Below are 21747 nucleotides of genomic sequence, written 5' to 3' on the forward strand. Positions count from 1 at the left end.
TTTGAGGTTGTCTGGTTGCCCAGTGTCTGTGTGTATTTTGGAGTGGGTGAATAGGAAGACTTTGTGTCTGCTCAGCAGGCAGAGGAGACGAGAGGTGTGGTCATGCTACCTTGTGTTGGGACCTGTTACCACCAGGGCCTATCTAGGCACCTTCCCTCTTAGAATGATATTATGCCGTCTGATGTTGAGACTCGCCATAAAGCTTCAGTAACTGAGACAACTTGACACTGACTCAAGGGTAGACAAGTAGATCCATAGAATAGACTAGAGAATTTAGAAACAGACTACCTCTGAAGTGACTTGATTGGCAAGGCACCAGTGCAACTCTGCTGGGAAAGAGGGGTCTTTTTCATACATAGTGCCAATGTATTTGAGTAACCATAAGGGAAAACTGCACCTTGAGTCCTACCTCACACCTTACACAAAAAATTAATTATAGGTGGATTACAGACCTAAATGTAAAATATGAAACCATAGAGCTTCTGGCAGAAAACATTGGAGAGTAACTACATGACCTTAGGATAGGGAAACATTTCTTAATATAAATACAATAAAAACGCTAACTGAAAAAAGTATTAAATTATACTTCTTACATAATAATCTTCACTTAAAAATGAAGTAAAACAGATAAGCCACAGAATGAAAGATATTTGCAAATGAATGTATCTAACAAAGAATTTATATCTAGATTTTAACATACATCTTACAAATTAATTAGAAAAATGCAAATAAATACAAATATGAACAAAAGACTTGAATTGGCATTTCACCAAAAATATTATCTAACGTGCTAAATAGCCTGTGAACAGGTGCTCAAGACATCATCGATTACCAGAGAAATGCAAATTAAAATCATAATTGCTACCACTGAACACCCACCAGAATAGCTAAAATTAAAAACATTGACAATACCAAGTGTTCAAGAGAACATGGAGCAACTATAATTCTCATATTGCTGATATGCGTTTAAATTGACAAAACCATTTTGGAAAATTCTTCAGTGATGTCTTCTGAATATATTTCTGTTTTATGGCCCAGCAATTCCACTCCTACATATATTCCCAAGAGAAATGAGTGTGTTTGTCTACCAAAAAAGATGTGTAAGAATGCACATAACACATTTTTTTAATAGCCAATGACTAGAAATAGTCCATGTGTCTGTCACCAGCAAAATGGATTTAATACATTATTGTATACTCAGAGACAGTAAAACCCTGCACAGAAATAAAAAATGAATGCTGCTAACCACAATAGCCTGGATGAATCTCACAGATAAAATGAGTGAAAAAAGCCACTGTGAGATTTCATTTATTAAATGAAATATAAAGTGCATTTCTTCATCACTGGTTTTTACTGAGTTGATTATTACAAGCCTTGGTGTGAATTTCTTTTTGTTTCTTCTCCTTGGGACTTGTTGAATTCTTTCAAATTCAAGCTGTGGATTTATAGTTTTCATCAAATTTGGAAAATTTGTGTCCAGTTTTCTTTAAATATTTCTTGATGTTCCTTCCTTTTGTCTTTCTGGGACTTCAGTTACACACACATTAGACCACCTGGTACTTTCCCAGAGCTCACTGAGCTCGCTTACTCGCTCGCTTTCTTTTTCTTTCTTTCTTCCTTCCTCCCTCCCTCCTTTTCTTTCTTTCCTTCTCTTTCTTTTCTTGTCCTTCTTTCCTTTCTTTTTCCTTCTTTCCTTCCTTCCTTTCCCTTTCTTTTCGTTCCCTTTTCTCAGTATTTTTGTTCCTGGGCTTCATTCCCTATGGCTTGTATTGTGTTCTCTTCGAGTTCACTAGTATTTTCTTCTACAGTGTCTAATCTGCTATTAATCCCATACAGTACATTTTCCACTTAAGATATATTTTTGTCTTTAGAAGTCCTAGTTTTCCATTTTTACATTTTCTACTTCTCTTCTCATCAGTTAATGTTTTTTCCCCTCTACATTCTTGAGAATGTAGAACATTGTTATAATAGTTGTTTTAACTTCCATTTCTGCTATTCCCATCATATCTCTTTCATTTCTGGATCTGCTCTTATTGATTGATTTCTCTTTATTATGGGTCATATTTTCCTGCCTCCTTGAATGACTGGTAATTTGTGATTGAATGCCATAAATTTTACATTGTGGATTTTATGTGTTGGGTACTGGGTTTTGTTGTAATCCTTTAAGTAGTGTACTTTGGGGATGCAGTTAAGTTACTTGGGATAACTTAACCCCTTCAAGGCATGCATTCAAGCTTCTTAGGACAGATCTAGATAGAGTGATTAATTGTTTGCATTTGCCTGATACTAAGGAGATTCCCAGGACATGAGACTTTCAGTTAAAAATTGGGACCTAGGAGGTTTCTGGGAAGCAGGAATTTAAAAATCTTTAAAACTTTGCTCCAAACAAAGTAGAACAAATTGGTCATCCCAGATACAGAGCATGCTTCAATCCAGGGCTAATTTAGTACCATTACTAAATTTTGAGGACTCTTCTCATGTTACAAGGTCTTTACACTTTAGCTGATGAGAACATGAACTATTTCCAGCCTTGCTTGAGTTCTGGAGATTGTTGAGTGTACTGTTTTCTGATGGTTCTTTTCCTGGCCTTGACAGTTTCTTTTTATGCATGTTCAGATCAGTACTCAACGAAGGACTTAGAGATCTCCCTGGAGATCTTTTTCTATGCAGTTGCATCTTTTCTGATATTCTTTCCTGCAAATTCTAGCCTCCCTGAACTCTAATCTCTGATTCCTCAGCTTGGTGACACTACAGCGCTCTTGGTCTTTGCCTCCTTTGATTGGAGGGTCTGCCATCCAAGATCTGATTCACTCCCTTTCGTCATGGATTTGGTACCCAACCATCCTATGTTGCAACTTTCTTCTCACTTCTTTTTCTCCACACACATACGCAATACTTTTCTTGCTAACTTTTCTTTGTAATCTTGCCAATGAAGTGTCCTAAAGATGATGGAACTGAATTTTTAAGACATGAGACTTAATAAGCAGGTCATTACTATTTACTAACCTGGATTCATTAACAGGACTCTTTGCTTTTCACCTGCCACAGCCTAATGAGGTTATTAATGAGAGCAGGAGACATAAGCCCTCGGAGTTTGCTTGAAGGCTCTCTGGGGAGCCAGCTAGGTCTCTGGTCATAATTCCTGTTAACCATTTCCAAGGGAGTACATTTGAATGATATTTCCCTTCAATATAAACTTGTTTTTCTCTTTAAATGGGTTATTTTTAGGCCTCTAAAATTCCCAGTTGTACTCCATCCAAAGCCTTAGTCAGCTAACCAGTGGGGGCAGTGGGGGGCAGCAGTTAAAAACAGGCTGGAGCCTGGGTTGAAATAGTGGCTCTGCTACTGACTCTGTGACATTGCACAAGTTACTTAATCTCTCTGTGCCTTGCTTTTTTCATTTGGCTAAGAGTGAGGGTTAAATGAATTCCTACATGTAGAATGCCTAGGACAGTCTCCTGCACATATGAGTGTTTCATATAGGTGAGTAGTTATTTTTATTCATTAAATCCGTAGAAATAGCTTTTGGCATCTACTCTGCAGAAGGCACAGTTTGGTAATATGCACTTCCTAGGATGGGGTTACAGGGTGAATTGTGTGTCCCCAAAACTCATATGTTGAAGCCCTAACCCCCAGTCCCTCAGAATGTGACCTTATTTGGAGGGCATCTTTACAGAGGTGATCAAGTTAAAGTGAGGTCATTGGGGTGGCCCTAACCCAGCACGACAGTGTCCTTAGAAAAAGGGGAGCTTTGTCTGTAGGGATGCACAGAGGAGTCCTGGGGGGGAAGGCTGCCATCTCCAGGTGGAGGTAAGAGCCTGGGAAGACCCCCCCCTCACAGCCTTAGGAGGAACCAGGCCTGCTGGCACCAGGATTTTGAACTTCAGGCCTCCAGACTGGGAGAAAATTAATTTCTGCTGTTTAAACTACCGAGGTAGGGGTGGTGTTTTGTTAGGGCAACCCTAGGAAACTAGTACAGAAGTTTGTAGCATCAAGCCCTTATCCCCAGGGAGCATATTATCTGGTAGGAGTGATTTATTCCATAAGATTCTAGTCACAGACAATAGGAGTTCTTTTTTTGCTTAAACAGATAAGAACACAAAGATGAACTCATAGGGATACAGAGGTATCTCCTAAAATCTAAGAGCAGGATTATAGCTATTACATAAACCCCGCGAGTGCTCCCAGACTCTTGCCTCTGCCCCTCTCTTAGTGACTGTGACATTCCTTTCTCTCTCTCTCCCTCTACCGTAGTTTTCTGTGCTTCCCTAATCCAAATGGCAGGAAATATGACCCCTAGTTGCACACAGGTTTGTGCATTAAAGATGATACGGCCCCCTAGAAAGAAACTGTGTAAATCACTCTGCAGTTCCAAGCTCTGATGGGACGGCGTCTTATTCCTCCATCCTGGGTCAGGTGCCAGCCCATTAACTGTGACCAGGGGAACAGTACTTCTGTGCACAAACATGGTGCTTCTACAGTAGCCATGTGGGTGGAGTGAGGGGAGGGGTCAAACCAAAAAGGGGACAGTGCACAGATAAGTCGAGGAGGGTTCCATTAACAGTGATATACGACCCGTCACGTAGCCTGAAGCTGAGGAAATCGAGAGAAAATGTATCATCGGCAGCATTTGGCCTCTGATGGTCCTGGCATTAGAGTTGCTTCTTCTTCTTCAAGGTGGTAGAAATTAGTAGTGGCTGAATCAGAGACACAAGGGTTTCAGTCCAGCTTTGCCTTTTATTAATTATGTAACCATGGGCATGTCACCATGCTTCTGTGCACCTCAGTTTATTCATCTTTCAAAAAGGGAAGAAAATAATGTTACCAATTTCCTAAGTCTTGGGTGAGTTATAAATATGTATTTGGCACATAGAAGTACCCGATAAATGTTAGCGTATTAGCTTCATCCGTAGTTGATGAATCCTTTTTTGTTTTGCTTTCTCCTCCAGGCTGAATTCTCAGAGTTGAACCTAGCCGCCTATGTCACAGGGGGCTGCATGGTGGACATGCAGGTCATGAGGAATGGGACCAAGGTTGTGAGGTAAGGAGGACAGAGAAACAGAAGGCCTCCGTTTGAGAGGTGGGTGTGCATATGTGCGCGTAAGCATCACACAGCCAGCCCCGCTGCTGCCGCATCCAGCCTCCCTCCTGCCCTACATGTACTTTCACATACAGAACGTCTGCTTGCAAAGAGATCGAGGTCTTGTGGGGATAGGAGTGACGGGTGGCACAGATTATATGGGGAAACAAGTGCAGTGTCCCGGGATGGGCTGGAAGAGAAAAGGTTTGGGCTCCATTTCTGGCTTTGTGGCTCTACTTGGGCATATCATGTAGTCTGTTTTGTCCGCTGTTTCTCATCCGCAGCATGGTAATAGCGACGCTGAAGTAGGAGGAATGGATGTGCGAGCACCCTGTTGATTCAGAAGTGCTGTACAAATGTAAGGGTTTGTTAGAACGAGCTACATCCTGCTTGCAACAATAGGCAGACTAAGCGTTCAAACAGTCCCCCCTCCCAGGACATGAAACCTAACAGGACTGGATGTAATATTTTCTCAAAGATCTGTTTATAACCTAAGCTGAGCTGGAGGGAAGTGAAGGAATTCTTTAGAAGCCCAGAAAAGTCAAGAAAGTATAAATTCACAGGAGAGATGAACAGTTATATTAATATAGTTCTATCCACTTAAGTACTCAGAGAATGATACAGGGTAGGTCTTGTGAGGGTTTAGATGGAGAAGAAAGAGGATTCAGATTTGGGAAGTACGGAAAACAGGGAGAACTTTGAGGAAATGTGGCGTTGTGTTCTGAGCTTTGTCAAATGATGGAATGTGGGCATTCTATGCATTCTGAGAGTAGAAAACAGTCTTTGTAAATGCAGGCAGGCCAAAAAAAAATAAAGGAGTATATAGGGAAATTATAATTCAATTAATTCAGCCATCATTTACTGAGTGCCTGCCATGCACTAAGAAAGATATTACATGGCTTTCTATTTCTAATAATAGTGGACTATATTACTTGGACCAACTCTTGCCCTGAAAACAACTTTAAAAATGGTTTTAAATAACGATAATCTTCAAAGCCTTTAAAGAGCTGGCACGATAGTAAGGAATCACCAGGAAGAAGATGATGGGGAAATGGAAACCCAGAGAGAGAGAGAGAAGTGCATACAAAACCTACCTTTTTTATCAGCATATTTGCTTAGTGCACCAAATTTGAAAACTGGTTTTGATAGCCTAGCAGGGGCAAGGGAGACAGAAATCGATCCCCAGGGCCACTCCAGGTGGGGACTATAATGGTAGACCCTACCACTACACAATAAGCTGAGACTCCGAAGGACTGTACCTTCAGGGTGAATGTGAATTACTAGTAGATGAGCAGTTTGATTGCAGCTGGACTGGTTTTCCAGAGGACCTCGAGCATGAGACTGGGTTCAGGGTGACCCCAGACATGCCAAAAGTCAACACGACTCCTTTGTAGAGGGAGGTACTCTCATCCCAGGCTTCAAATAATTACTCAGATACTCTTTTGTACAATAGCTAGCCCGCAGTCAAAGGTAACCAGGCACAGGCACCATGAATGAAAAGAAACAGGAACAATAGACAACAGAAAGAGACCCTCAAAGACAGCAGATGTTGGAATCATCAGACACCAATTCTCAAAAAAATAGTACCATACATATTAAGTTAAAAAGAAAAATCAGGTTCAAATTAGGAATTAGGGAACATTTAAAAATGACAAAACCATTTTTTACAAAAGCCAAATAGAACTTCTAGAAATGAAAACTACAATAAACAAAATTATTGGATGTGTTGTGTTTAACAGCATGTTACTCACTGCTGAAAGGTGTTAATGAAGTGAGAGGTAGAGGTGAAGCCCAGAGCGAAAGAGGTTGGAAATGCAGAGGAGTTGGTCAGATCCCGTGAGAAGGTCTAACATTCAGTCCATCACAGTCTCAGCATCAGAGGGAAGAAAGAATGGAGCAGAGGCAGTATTTTAAGAAATGGATGGTTAGGAGTCTTTCAGAAAGATACCACGCTACCAAACTCAGAAGCTCACTAAATTTCAAACAAGATTAGTAATGAGAATTACCCGCCAAGACACAATATTGGAAGCACAGAAAGACAAAGAGAAACACCTTGAAAGTAGCCAGAGAAAAGAAGGCAGGTGACTTTTATTGGAGTAAAAGCCTGACACAGGCTCCCAGGCAATGGTGGTGGAATAATTTCTTCAGGGTGCCCAAGTAAAATAATTGCCAACCTGTAATTTCATCCTCCGGGAAATACCTTGTTATGCATGAAGGCGAAATGAAAACATTTACAAAGAGAAGACTCTCCCTAAGGGAAATTTCAAGTGTGTGCTTTAGGTAAAGAGAAAATGATCTCAGAATAACATAGACTACAAAAAGATGTGAAGGACAAAGATGGTAGTAAATGTTAATAAGCATTGTCTTCAAGACAACAACAATAGCAATGTCTTAGGGATGTAAAAAGCATATGAAGGATTAGGATACACAACAGTAAGGCAGTAGAGGCTGGGGATACATGGAATTAAGGTGTTCTGAGACCCTTGTATCGTCAGGTAGGAAAGTGTATGTATTGGTTAATAGGCTTTAAAAAGTTAAAATAGCATGAGGTAATTTCTAAGGTAATTAATTACTAAAAAAGGGAACAGAATGCAATATTTGAAAACTACAAGAGAGAAAGAAAAAGATGTAGTAAATGAAGGCAAGAAAGAAGATCCAACATAGAACAGGTGTTAACAAATAAAATAAGGTGGTAGATTTAAATCCAAATATATCAGCAGACTGATATCCTTCTGAATGGCATGTACAGCATACTGGGTAGTAAAATGTGGAAGTTTTTCTATACAAATTGGTAAATAGCCTCTGCTCTGAGCCTGCTGAATGCCTTTGGCCAGCCTCACCCAATGGATGGGCACGGCCATTGGACTGCTCTTCTGGTCCCAGCTCAGCATCCTTCTGCCCGCATCCCATTTCCTTGTTCACCCCATGCTCAGGTATTGCAGGGGAGACACACCCTTGGAAGCAGTGGTGAAACCCCAAAGAGGGGATCCCTTATTTTCTCTGTCCCTTCAAGCCTGTAATCCATGGTCACCTGTTAGAACTGCAACCTCCACAAAGTACCCAGCTTGAGTTGTTAAATATTTTATCACCAATGTATATCAGTAATTACATTAAATGTAAATGGACTAAATGCTCTTATTTCCACAGTGCCTGCAACAAGATTGTCAGAGTAGATTTTTAAAGGTCCAACTATATTCCATTTAAGAGAGTCATCCAGAACCTAAGAATATATGAAAGTTTGAAAGTTAAAGTGTGGAAATGTATATATACCATGTAACTACTGGCAAAAGAAAGCTAGCCAGTGTAGCTATATTAATTTTAGGAGAAAAAATAGACTTTGAGGTGAAAAACACTACTAGGGAAAAGGAAATAACCCACTATGATAAAGGATTCATTTACCAAGAAGAGATCATTAAACAATTTTAAGCACACAAAAAAAGCCTCAAAATATATCTCAATAATTGGCAAAACTACAAGGAAAAATAAGCAGTCTGCCATCGTGGGAGATTTTAAGAATGGTGCTAGATATATACATCCATTTACTTCTCACAGCAACCTCATTTTGCACATAAGAGCTGTGGAATACCTACAATGTAATGTTTAGGAATCTGTATATATGTTTATATTTGGGATTATGTCTGCTTATGTCCTGCTTCTCTATCTGGGAAAGGGACTGGTTTATCTTCTTTCGTAATGTGTGAAAATGAGAACGTCTGTCTCATTAGTCTGCCACTTTGGCTACAGATTAGAATCGCCCAGGAAATGCTTTAAACGCCTATGCCCAGGCGGTATGAAAGATCAGTTACACTAGAATCTCCGACGGTAGAATTTGGGTATCAGTGGTAAAACTCCCCAGGGTGATTCCTGGAAGTAGCCTGTTGGAGAACCTCCCCAGATTGCTCCCATACTGGCCCTGCACTCAGGCTAGGTCAGCCGTAAAGCTGAGGATCCTGCTGGGTGTGCTGCCTGAATAAGAATCACCTTGCAAAAATAGATATCCCCAGCCCTCATTCTAGGTGTCCCACTTTCCCCCCTCCATTTGTAAAACTGTTTACAAAAATTAATTTATAAATTGTTCCAGGTGTTTCTTTTTTTTTTTTATTTTTTTATTTTTTTATTTTTTTTATTTTTATTTTTATTTTTTTTTTATTGAAGGGTAGTTGACACACAGTATTACATTACATTAGTTTCAGGTGTACAACACAGTGATTCAACATTTATATACATGATAATTCTAAGTACCAGCTATCACCATACCAAGTTGTTACAATATTTTGACTATATTCCTTATGCTATACATTACATCCCGGTTGCTTATTTATTTTACAATTGGAAGTGTGTACTTTTTCTTGGTTGTTGTTGTTAGGGCATCTCTCATTTTTATTGATCAAATGGTTGTTAACAACAATAAAATTCTGTATAGGGGAGTCAATGCTCAATGCACAATCATTAATCCACCCCAAGCCTAATTTTCGTCAGTCTCCAATCTTCTGAAGCATAACGAACAAGTTCTTACATGGAGAACAAATTCTTACATAGTGAATAAGTTACATGGTGAACAGTACAAGGGCAGTCATCACAGAAACTTTTGGTTTTGCTCATGCATTATGAACTATAAACAGTCAGTTCAAATATGAATACACATTTGATTTTTATACTTGATTTATATGTGGATACCACATTTCTCTCTTTATTATTTTTAATAGGATGCTGAAGTGGTAGGTAGATACAACATAAAGGTAGAAAACATAGTTTAGTGTTGTAAGAGAGCAAATGTAGATGATCAGGTGTGTGCCTGTAGACTATGTGTTAATCCAAGCTAGACAAGGGCAATAAAACATCCACATATGCAGAAGATTTCTCTCAGAACAGGGGGGGTGAGGTTCTAAGCCTCACCTCTGTTGATCCCCAATTTCTCACCTGATGACCCCCCAGCGACTGTGCCTGTCTTAGGTTGTTCCTCCCTTGAGGAATCTTACCCGTCTCTGGCTAACCAGTCATCTTCCGGGGTCCAGGTGTTTCTTAATCAGTTAGTCTACCAGCATTTAGGAAGGCAGGCTTTGAAGGCAGTTGTTATGGGTTGAATTGTGTCCCCCGCAAAAGATATGTTAAAGTCCTAAACCCTAGTGCCTCAGAGTGTGGTCTTATCAATAGGGTTGTGCAAATGCTGTAGTTAAGATGAGGTCATATCGGAGTAGGGTGTGCCCTTAATCCAACCTGACTGGTGTCCTTATAAGAAAAGGGAAATTTAGACCCAGAGACGCAGAGAAAATACCATGTAATGATGGAGTCAGAGACTGGAGCAAAGCCAAGGAACATCATGGATTGTCCTCAATCACTAGAAGCTAGGAGAAAGGCATGCAACAAATTTCCCTCAGCCCTCAGAAGAAACCAACCCTGGCAACACTTTGATTTCAGGTCTGTAGCCCCAAAACAGTTAGACAACAAATTTCTATTGTGTTAAGCTATCCAGTTTGTGGTACTTTGTTAAGGCAACCCTAAGGGGCCAACACAGTAGTGCTTCTCAAGTTTTAATATGCATACAAATCCCCTGACGATCTTCTTAAAATGCAGTCTCATCCATTAGGTCTTCAGGTGGGACCTAAGATCCTGAACTTCCTACAAGCTCCCAGATGAAGCCAATGCTGGCTGTCCTGCAGACCTCATTTTGAGCAGCAAGGGTGTGGACAAGCTCCCAGACTACGCTGATGCTGCTGGAAACCCATTCCTTGAGTAGCCAGGGCTGTGAGGACAGGGCGAATAATAGCCAAAGCCCTGGGTTCACGGGTCCATGGAGCTATTTAGGTTTTTCTGTTCATGCCCAAAATGGTGCTTACAGTCTCAGCCAGCCAACTTGTTTTGGCAAGCCGTAGGTTACAGACCTGTGAGAATGTTCACACTGACTGGGCAGCTGTAGTCCAGCTCACAGTGTGTCTTGCAGGTGGGGAGTCAGTAGGCTCTTCCTTGGACATATAATCCAAGCCCTAGCTGTGTTATCCTAAAGCAAGAATGTTGAGCAGTGCTCTTGATTTGCAGCATATTGTTTCAAAAAGACTTAGATACTGCATTGAAAATACTCCTAAGCACTTCCAAGTGTGCAATATGAACACAGCCCAGATCTTCAGAAATCTTGTTCCTGGGGAGCATCTTCAGGGAAGGTGAGCAGGATTGCTGGTAGAGTAGACCTCTGCTGGTTTTCTCCAGCATCCAGTCTTTCTGCTCTGGGGAGCAACACTAGATTTTCCATGTGGGTAACTCCTCTCCAACTTGCAGTCTGTGTGTTGTCTGGAGCTGAAGGCACATAAGCAGCCCTAGAATCAGAATATCTCAATGGGACCCAAGCCAGGCCAGTGAGAATCCATTGTGAGGCTTCTGCTGGAACCCTTGGATGGGAGACACATGCATTCAGCTCCGGCTGCTGAGCTGGTGGGATGGATGCCTAGAGCTGTTGGTCGCTGCCTCTTTTTCTCCTCAAGGGAAAGAGCTGCTGAGAATGAAGTCAATACAGAAGAAAACCCAGCCAAGAGAGAGAAAATTTGAGACAGACAGAGAAAGTCAGTGATCTGATGATGCTCTACAAGGCCCTGGATCCAGACTCATCTCTAAACCTAAGCCAAAAAAAAACCTTTTTTGATTAAGCCAGCTGCAGTTGCACATATGAAATTCATGAATTTTTATTTATTTAACAAACACTTTATAGAATTTCCTACGTGCTGGGCACTATTCCAAGCATTTAATAGGTATTGACTCATTTTATCTTTTCAGCAACCCTAGAACGTGTATACAATTAAAATCCACATTTTCTAGATAAGGAGGCTAAAGCACCCATAGGTTGGGGAATGGAGTGAGTGGCAAAGCTAGGATTCCAGTCAAGGCCGTCTGCCCCCAGAACCTGTGCGTGGCACCACTGCACCGGACTGCCTCTTTAACAAGGGGGAGGCTGTTTCACAGTCAGTGCTGCTTAAAGAGGCAGTAATTTCCCGTTGTGAGTGGGATGCAAAAGCATAACAACCATTTGGTAGAAAAACATCAAGGGGATCTGAGCATCTAACTTTAATTGGTGAGAATCTAGTGAAATGAAAGGACAGTAATTAATAACATGAAAATAAATGGAACTGTGTAAAGTTCATTGATAAAGGTAAGTATTTGGTCAGAATTAAAATAAGCTAGTACTGCAATGGTGGTGTGTGAATACCTTTTAACTCTATTCTAAAGGTTAAAAAACAGAAGTATTTTGTTCTTGAGTAACTAGAACTATAAAATAGTGCTACAAATATTTGTTAATGAATACACAATATAGAGATGTAAAGAGTGACATCAGAAACAAAATGCAGGGAGGAGGAAGCAAAAGAGTAGAGTTCTTGTATGTGCTTGAAGGTAAGTTATCAGCTTAAAACAGACTTGTAACTATAAGATGTTTTGCGCATGTCTCATGGTAGCCATGAAGCAAAAAACTATGGTAGATACATAAACAGAAAAAGGATTAAAAGCATACCATTACAGAAAATCATCAGGTCACGAAAGAACATAGCAAGGGAGGAAGAAAGGAACAAATGCCAGGCAGAAAACAGCATGACAACTGTGAAGTCCTTATCTATCAATAAGTACTTTAAATGGAAATGAATTAAGTTCTTCAATCAAAGAGAGTGGCTGAATGAATAAAAACAAAAGAAAGCAAACAACAGCCACAATGTGCTACCTGTAAGAGACTTACTTTAGCTTTAAAGACACACATAGGCTGAAAGTAAAAGAATGGGAGAAGATACTCCATGCAAATAGAAACCCAGGATGAGCAGGGGAGCTATACTTACACCAGACAAAATAGACTTTAAGTCAAAAACTGTAATGAGATAATGAAGGATATATAATGTTAAAGAGGTCAGTTCATCTAGAGGTTATAGCAATTGTCAATATATATGTACCCAGCATCATGGCACCTAAATAAATAAGGCAAATATGAACAAATCTGAAGGGAGAAATACAATAATAGTAGAACCTTCACTACCCCACTTACAACAATGGATAGACCATCCAAACAGAAAATTAATAAGATTGCGCTTGAACTCTATTTTAGACCAAATGGACCTAAAAGACATACCAGAACATTCCTTCCAACAGCAGTAGAATATACATTCTTCCCATGGGCACAAGGAAAATTCTCCGGGGTAGATCATATGTTACGGCACAAAACAAGTCTTAACAAATTTTTGAAAACTGAAATTATATCAAGTATCTTTTCAGAGCATACCTGTATGAAAGTGGAAAAAAATTACAGGAGGAAAACTAAACTAAAACTAAATGTTTCTACACAGAAAATAAACAAAATGAAAAGACAACACACAAAATCAGGAAAATATTTGCAAACCATCTCTCTGATAAGGAGTTAATGCAAATATATAAGGAATGTATACAACTCAATAGCAAAAAAACAAATAACCCAATTTTAAAAATGGGCAAAGGACCTAAATCGACATTTTTCCCAAAAAAACATACAAATGATCAACTGGTACATGATAAGATGCTCAGCATCACTAATCATCAGGACAATGCAAATCAAAACTACAATAAGATATCACTTCACATCTGTTAGGATGGTTATTATTAAAAAAAAAAAAGGGCTAAAAGAGTTGGTGAAGATATGGAAAAAAAGGGAACCCACCTACAGTATTGGCGGGAATGTAAATTGGCATAGCTGCTATGGGAAACAGTATTCCTAAAAAAAATTGGAAATAGAGCTACCATATGATACAGCTTTCCCGCTTCTGGGTATATGTCCAAAGGAAATGAAATCACTATTTTGAAGAGATATCTACACTCCCATGTTTACTGGGCATTATCCACAGTAGTCAAGATGAGGGAACAACCTATGTGTCCGTCAGTGGGTGAATGGATAAAGAAAATGTGATATATATAGATATATATGTGCAATAGAATATTATTCAGCCTAAAAAAAGGAGAAAATCCTGCCATTTGCAACAACATGGATAAACCTGGAGGACATCATGCTAAGTGAATTAAGGCAGACACAGAAAGACCAATACTGCATGATTTTACTTTTTATGTGGAATTTTAAAAAGTTGAACTCATAGCAAGAATAGAATGGTGGGTGTTAGGGGCTGGTATGTAGGGGAAATGGGAAGCTGTTGGTCAAAGGGTACACACTTTCATTTATAAGATGAATAAGTTCTGGAAACCTGATGTACAGCATAATGACAATAGCTGATAATAATGTATACTTAAAATTTGCTAAGGGAAGTAGAACTCAAGTGTTCTTACAAGGGGGAAAAACGGCTGACTATGTTAGGGGATGGATTTATTAATTAACTTGATCAGCTACTAATTTCATAATGTATACATACATCAAAACATGGTGCACACCTTAAATATCTATAATTTTTATTTGTCAGTCATACTACAATAAGACTGGGAAAAAAAGAAAGTGGTAGCACTTGGATTTGAACCCAGGTCTCTGATTCTATGCCAAGTGAATTTCCAAGTGTCTTTAAACCCTGAGATTTTGTTATTCTCTCACTTGCATTATCCCTTTCTACTCCGTGACATATGGTCCTGTTGAGCCACCCCAGCCTGGCATGAGTGTTCTCTGGGTCTGTACAGAAAGCAGCGGGGTGTAGAGATTTCTCCAGGGCTCTGAGTGTGGTCCAATCTCATCCAGGGTACAGGATGCGTGTGTTGCTCTCCCACTGAAATCTATTGCTCAGACCTAAGAATCTACGTCTCTGCACCTCAGTTTATCTCTGAAAGGCAATGTTATGATTTTATGTAGTTTTTGTAAGGAGATGTTCTATGTGAAAGGTTTGTTCATTCATTCCACAAATACTTGTTAAAGGCCCTACTGTGTTCCAGGCTCCATTACAGATACTGGGCATTGCATCAGAGGGGCTGGGCAGAAAACAGAATTCACTCCCACGTGGTTTATAGGAAGATATTTTAGTGAAGGGATCACTTACAGAGGAGTGTGTGGGTCTAAGGGAACATGAGGTATCCAGAATCCAACAGCAGCAGGAAGCTATTACCATCTGTAGGGGTGAAGGAACAAGGCAAGGAAATTGAATTAGTAGATTCAGTCTAGTAGGTTTCCTCTAGATTTGAGCGGGAAGCAGTAGTGTGGAGGAACTCAGCTCCCTCTGAAGTCATGGCACTGAAGCAGGGTGGGGACTAGGAAGAAACACCACCACCCTTCCTGCCCCTGTCCTCCAGTCTCCAGCTGGGGCCTCTCTTTGGCCAAAGCCATGCAGACACCAGTGAGCAAGAAAGCCCATCAGTGCCATGCACAGGGGTCAGCCTCCTGGGGCTCAGGACAGGCAGAGAAGAGTGGGGTGGGGGCAGGAGGGCACAAAAAGAGTGACTCTCTTAGGAAATCACCAGTGAACAATAAACAGACCAAGTCCCCATGCAAGGTCAGATTCTAGTGGTGCTTTGTAAATGGCAAAGTATTGCACACAGTTGGTTAGATCACTGGTAATAACAGCAATTAAGTTAGTAGAGCCCCTTCCTCTGGTTTCTGTCAAACACCAAACTAAGGGTAGACTGCTGACCAGCTCAAGGTGCTTAGAAGCAACTCAACCAGGGTCTTAGTAAAGTTGCAAAATTCTATTTGGAGAGCAGAGCAGGGGCCATTCCAGGGCAGATGAAGGTTCATGCTTTGTGGATGGCTGTGGCCATCCTGGGCCCAAGTTCAAGCCTGGCTCCACAATGGAGCCATAAAAAAGGGCAGCTGTGCTTGTACAGACAGATGGGGTCCGAAATACAGGGAAGGAGAAACCAGGAATGAAAAACACCCAAGGAGGCAGACATTAACGAGGCCCCAGCCTAATTACGCAAGCCCTACTCTCAATTTCCAACATTAGGCAACGCTGAATTACAGGCACCCGTTCAAACCACAGTGGCTGATAATGTGCATCTGCTCATTAGAAGGTCAAACCTCAGAGAGGGCTGGAGAGAGCGAGCCAGAAAGCGTAAAGAATACAAGAGTTTGAGGAAAGGCCTCAAAGACTCAGAAACTGCCTTGGTCTTACTGTTTCCAGGGAAGATGTTTGGGGTAAGTCAGAGATGGCCTGTCCCAGGGAAAAGGATATTTTATACAATCTTAGAGGCCCAGAGTTAGAAGAGGCCCTTAGAGTTTTCTGTGTGTTCCCATTTTACACCTGGGCAAACTGTGGCCTGAGAGTTAGGGAGGAGGGTCCCTGGTTCAAATCCTCCAGCATCTTAGCTCCTGAACCAGGACGAGCTCTCGACTTTTCTGGGTCTCTATCCCAGGAACTCAAATATCCCCCAACGAACATTATAAAATAATATTCCTTTACTCTTTATTTCACATGTCATTGCACAGAGTCTTCTGAGTTTCCAGAACTTGGAATTTCAAATTCCAGATATTCATTCATGCAACAGATATTTATTGAACAAATTAAGAGTGCTGGGCACAGCAGCAAATGTTACAAAGAGCACCTTCTTGGGGCTCACTTCTTGGTGCCTCTGTCTGGGGAAGTGCTGCCTTCTCAAACTCTGCTCAGTGGTGACACGGCCTCTGAGCTTTTCATACTTTCTCTCTGGTCATTGATTAAAGATGTGCCAGGCACAGGGGCTATAGCCCTGTGGAGCTGAGATTCAACTTGCAGAAAACCGACAGTAAACAAGTCAATAACTATGCATTCTAAACGGCAGGTTGTGAGAAAGGGTTGAAGCAAAGAAGAGCTAGAGAGTGCCTAGTATTTGAGGCAGGGCAAGCAGGGAAGGACTGTCTGAGGAGGAACCTTGAGTAGAAGCTAAATAAAGCCCAGGGGATTTGGGGCAGGAGCTCCTTCTCTCTGCGGACTGCAGACACGCGCGCACAGGTAAGGGGCAGCTTTGGGGCCGGGGAGGCAAAGGCTGGCAGACCTCCCTTGGCTTGGTGCACTCTGTGTCCGTCAAGGTCATGCTTCTGCATCCCTTCTTTGCCTTCTGCCCTCAAGTTGAATTTGGCATCCGTCCTCTGTGCTTACAGCATCTAGGACTTGCCCAGGAAAGGCAGTGTGCCTTCATGGCTGAGAACCCACCGTGGAAGCGGAGCTGGGTCCTAGCTCTGCCTTCTACAAGCCAGGAGGCCTTGGATAAATTACTCCACCTTTGTAGCCCTTGGTTTCCCCATCTGTAAAGTGGAAAAGAAGTCCTTGCTCCTGACAGTGATAAGTATGAAGTAGGTCGAGTGGAGTCCCCCACAGTCTTTACACCTGTTCTTCCTTCCTCCTGAAACCCTTTTGCAGATAGCACCCCCTCTCACCTTCCCAGTTCCCTTCAAATTTCTAATCACATGCCACCTTTGCAGAGAGGCCATACTATTCCCACTCTCCAGGCCTAACTGCATTTTTTAATTCAAGCATTTATCTCTGTCTGAAATAATAGCTGATTAGATAGAGAGATAAAGAGATGATAGATAAAGCAATATAGGTAGGATATGTGATTTATTTTATTATTTTCTAAAACAGAGGACTATGTGGGCAAGGGACTTTGATTCCCACTGTACTCTCAGCCTCAAGAACAGTGCCTGTCATGTATCAGGTTCTCAATGACTGTTTGTTCAACGAGGGAAGAAACGAACCAGCCCTTAACTGATCATTATTATTTACTTCTCATGTCTCCCACTGGACTGGACCTTCCTTGAAGATCAGGTTAAGGACTGGGTTTTTTTTTCCCCAAATTGGACCCCAGTGCCTGGCACAGTGCCTAAATCTTCGCTGAAAGCGTTCAGGACCAGCCGACTCCGGATGAATAAGAATCCCACAACTGCGAAGTGAAAAGCTCTCGACAGACGGGACTGCAGCCATCGCTTGCACCAGGCACAGACTTGCTGACCGGCGCACCACCCTGGGCCTCCTCTCCCTGGGAGGGATGGGGCCTGGGGCGCCAGGGACAATGAGTCATTGAGGGTCCCAGCAGAGCAGCACGGAGGGGGAAGGCCCGATCTATCTCTTCACCCAGGGCCTTCGCCCTCCCCGCTGCCAGAGGAAGCAGGATCCCTGGGGACTTGCAGAGGTGGGGCGTGGGAACTGGAAGAAAGCACCAGAAAGAGACAGTGAGCGTCTGTAAAGAAATGCCAGGCTGTGCTGCCCATGTGTCTCCAGCCAACAGGACAGCAGCAGACCTGCCAACTCCCCCAGGAGAGGGAGCAGCCCTCCAACGGAGGGAAACAGTGTGCCTCCTGACTTCCAGAATCGCGGAGATTGGGGCCGGGAGAGACCTGCGTGGCCACCGAGAGCCCCCGCGGCAGCCCAGCCACCTTCTGCACATGGAGCCACTCCCAGGAATGGCTGCAGTGCTCCAGCCCCGCCTCACCGCCTGCGAGGGCACCTGCTCCCAGCCTGACCCGGTCCTCTGTCCTCTGTGCAGGAGGTTGCCCTCCCTCATGGTCACTCCACCCTGCGCACTGGCATCCTGGCCTTTCCTCATTCATAACAGTCCATTTAACTAAAAGGCTACTGGGTACCCAGTACTTCCCAGTGGCAGGTACCTTCATCCCCTTTTGAAAGAAATGAAGGAACTCTTCCCAAGAAGGGTAGTGTGAGTCCTACAGCCAATGAGCAGAGCACGGGGATCACTTGCCCGTGATTTCACACCTCTCGGTTTCTGTGCGTCCTCCTGACGGGCACAGCTTGATACTGGATAGAGCCCTGGTGTGGTGTCAGGCAGTCCTGTGGCTGGCATCTGGACTCCCCACTTGCTGTTTGTATGACTGCAAAGTAACCTGGCTCGTGATTCCCATGTTCTTCAGTTGTCAAATGCAAATGATGCCTGCTTTGAGGGCTAAAAGGAGAACATCTGCTAGTGCCTGAAACCTGCTGGGCACTCACTAATGCTCACGCTGCCGTGTCTCCCGCCCTCCCACTGCCCATCACGAAGGCCCTTCCTTTCCCAGCTCCCCAGGATGAGCCTGCAGGCAGGGGAAGAAAGAAGAGGAGACTCTCCAGGGCCCCCCCACACCCAAGAACAGGGACAGAGTGATCCGTTTACAGGCTGCTAGACTCGTCAGCCTCTCTTCATTTAAGCATGCCTCTCTGCTTCCCAAGGACTTGGTGATCCACCAGTTCCTTGACTTTCACACTTTTCCACAAGGACGAATAATTTAGAACTCCCCGTCCTACTTATTAAAATGCAGATGCTTAGGCCCCATTGCTAGAAAGTCTGATTCCTGCACACAGGGCCCAGGAGTCTGCATGTTGTCAAGCTCTACCTATGAGACTCCTATGCCAGGCATCCAAGGACCCTGCTTTAAAAACCATTGCACACCTAGCCTATGACGAGGAGCAGAAGACAGGCAGTTAAAACACAGGGCAAGACTTTATTTTGTTCTTTGTTGTTTTAAAATAAATACAGAAATTTCAGTGACAGTCATATACTGAAAAAAAATTGAATTTACTTAGAGAAGTTATAGGTTCAAGGTCTCTCTCTACCTCTTACTAATTGTGGGGCTTTATAACAGTTCCTCCTTCTAGAAAACTCCTGCTCATCCTTCAGATCTTGGTTCAAGTGGCTCTTCCCCAGAGATGCTAGTTACACCCCCCTACATGATACTCACCATGCCTGGTGCTCAGCGGGCTGGCAGTCAGTCTTCATTAAACAAGTGAAGGAACCTATATGTACAGCTATCTTAAGGGCTTACTATGTCTCAGGCACTGTGTTGGGCATTTGGCATTTATTGTTTCTAATTCTTACATCCTCCCTGCACGAATTAGTATGATAAGTTATAATTTACAGTTGGGAAATTGAGGCTCAGAGATGTTTAGTATCTTACCCACAGCCCCACAGCTCATGAGAGGTGGAGTTGGTGTTTGAAGCAGTCTCTGTCTGAATGTAAAGACTGTGTTCTTACAACTCTACCACGCCCCCTGTTTTTTCTTAACGCTGGAGTCACTGTTTGGGCCTCTGTTGGTGGCAGGGCACGGGCCTTTCTGGGTGGGTGGGCTGGTGGCTACCCACTTCCATGGGTCAGGGGCCAGGGGAGCGGTTGTTCCCATCTTAATAACGTGCAGCAGCCGCTCTGCAGTTGGGCGATCGCAGCATTTGTTCCCCATATGATGGCTTGGCTCCCATTCAGCCCCCCAGAGAGAGCCATACAGCCATCTTTTATTACCACCCGCTGTGCTGAGAGGAAAGAAACATAAAGAGATACAGTGACTGTGTGGCTTGCATTTGCTTTGGGCGATCACACAGAGCTTCCTGACTGCACAGCCTCCGTGCTCCCTCCCTCCTCTCAGCCAGGGCGCCCACATGCCTCAGGCAGGGCTGAGACTGCTCTTTGTTCCTCATCCAGCCAAATGTGCTCTTCCTGTGCTTCTCCCCACCACTCAGTGGGGCACGAGAAGAGGGAGGGTGGCTGTGTACAGTTCTGCAGCTCGTGCACTGCCCAGCAGCCTATGGTGCCCTCCAGGGGGATGCTGCAAGTCAGCCCGTTCCTTGCTCACCTGCACTCCCGTTTGTGGGTGCCGCTGCTCTTTTTCTAATTTATACATCTGTAAAGAAGTCTTATAGGTCAGTAGAAAAGGCTGGATAATGTGGCTTGGAGAAAAGACTGTCAGATAGCCCAGGATTCTGGCCGCCAGACACCTCTTCTTTGCTTGGGATCTGCAGCCACTAAGGTGCCCAGACTCTGCTAACAGCAGAACTCCCGAAAGCATAAATCACTGTGGTCATTAACTACGCTTCCGTCTAGGCTTAGAACTCCTTAAGCAAATATGTGACCAAGACCCTGGCCTCTAGGGTCAAGAGCAAAGCAATTTCAGCTGGTGTTAAGACCACAGACTGTGCAGTTGTATAAGCCTGGATTCAGCTCCTCCTTCCATCTTTTACTAGCTTTGTGACCTAGGGGCACTCACGTCACCTCTCTGAGCTGTAATTCCTTCATCTTTGAAACAGAGTGGCACTTATGAGATTAGATATGATAATGTAGGCAGTTATGATAAAAATGGCTAACAGCAGTTGCCTACAATGTACCTGTCACTGTTCTAGGCACTATTGTAGAGATTAACTCTTTTAATCCTCTGAATGGTGTATATTTCAGATGAAGAATCTGACGTACAAAGAAATTAACTCCCCAAAGTCACACAGCTGCTGAAGTAATAAGGCTGGGATTTGAATCAGGGCTCTCTACCAATTCTCAGAGTAAAGCACATGTAAGTAAAATCCCGTTTCTGGTACAAAGAAAATGCTCGATCAGTAAAAGCCATTGCTGTTATCAGCAGTGGCAGCTGACGCTACCAGGATTAGAGGCTGCCAGGATGCAGGGAGACTCCACAGATTGGTTCTCAGGTCCTGTGGTTCTCAAACCCAGTTCCACAAAGGTGCCTCCTGGGCTCTCAGATTGGGGGTGAAGGGAGAGACTAAGTGGGCAGGATTCCAGCTCCTTCCTTCCCATCCTTCTCACCTTTGCCCAGAGAATCAGTTCCACTCTCACCTATTTATATATTAAAATTCCAAGTAAAAATTTGTTTGAAAGAGCTCTGCTACCAAGCAAGAGTTTAAAACCACATGGCTCAGTCTAATGCATTCATTTTTCAATAAATGTGCCACAGAGAAGGCAAGTACCTTGCTCAAACACCCAGTGAGTGAGTCAGAGACTGTGCCAGGGCAGAGCTGTTTCTTGATTCCCAGAGCAGTGGCTTTTTGCTAAGCTTCTG

General features: G+C 42.9%; 1 protein-coding gene across 3 annotated transcripts in view; it reads left to right on the forward strand.

The window, feature by feature from the left end:
- The window catches only part of SYN3 (synapsin III), a 448045-nt gene that overhangs the window by 91643 nt on the left and 334655 nt on the right, over positions 1-21747 (forward strand). For all 3 annotated transcript variants that reach the window (XM_036902842.2, XM_036902843.2, XM_057486431.1), the window contains exon 4: positions 4950-5041. In XM_036902842.2, coding sequence (XP_036758737.2) covers positions 4950-5041 — 92 coding nt within the window. The remainder of the gene's footprint in view (positions 1-4949; positions 5042-21747) is intronic.

The sequence above is a fragment of the Manis pentadactyla genome, chromosome 10 (genome assembly GCF_030020395.1).
Source record: "Manis pentadactyla isolate mManPen7 chromosome 10, mManPen7.hap1, whole genome shotgun sequence".
NCBI classification, from domain to species: Eukaryota; Metazoa; Chordata; class Mammalia; order Pholidota; family Manidae; genus Manis; species Manis pentadactyla.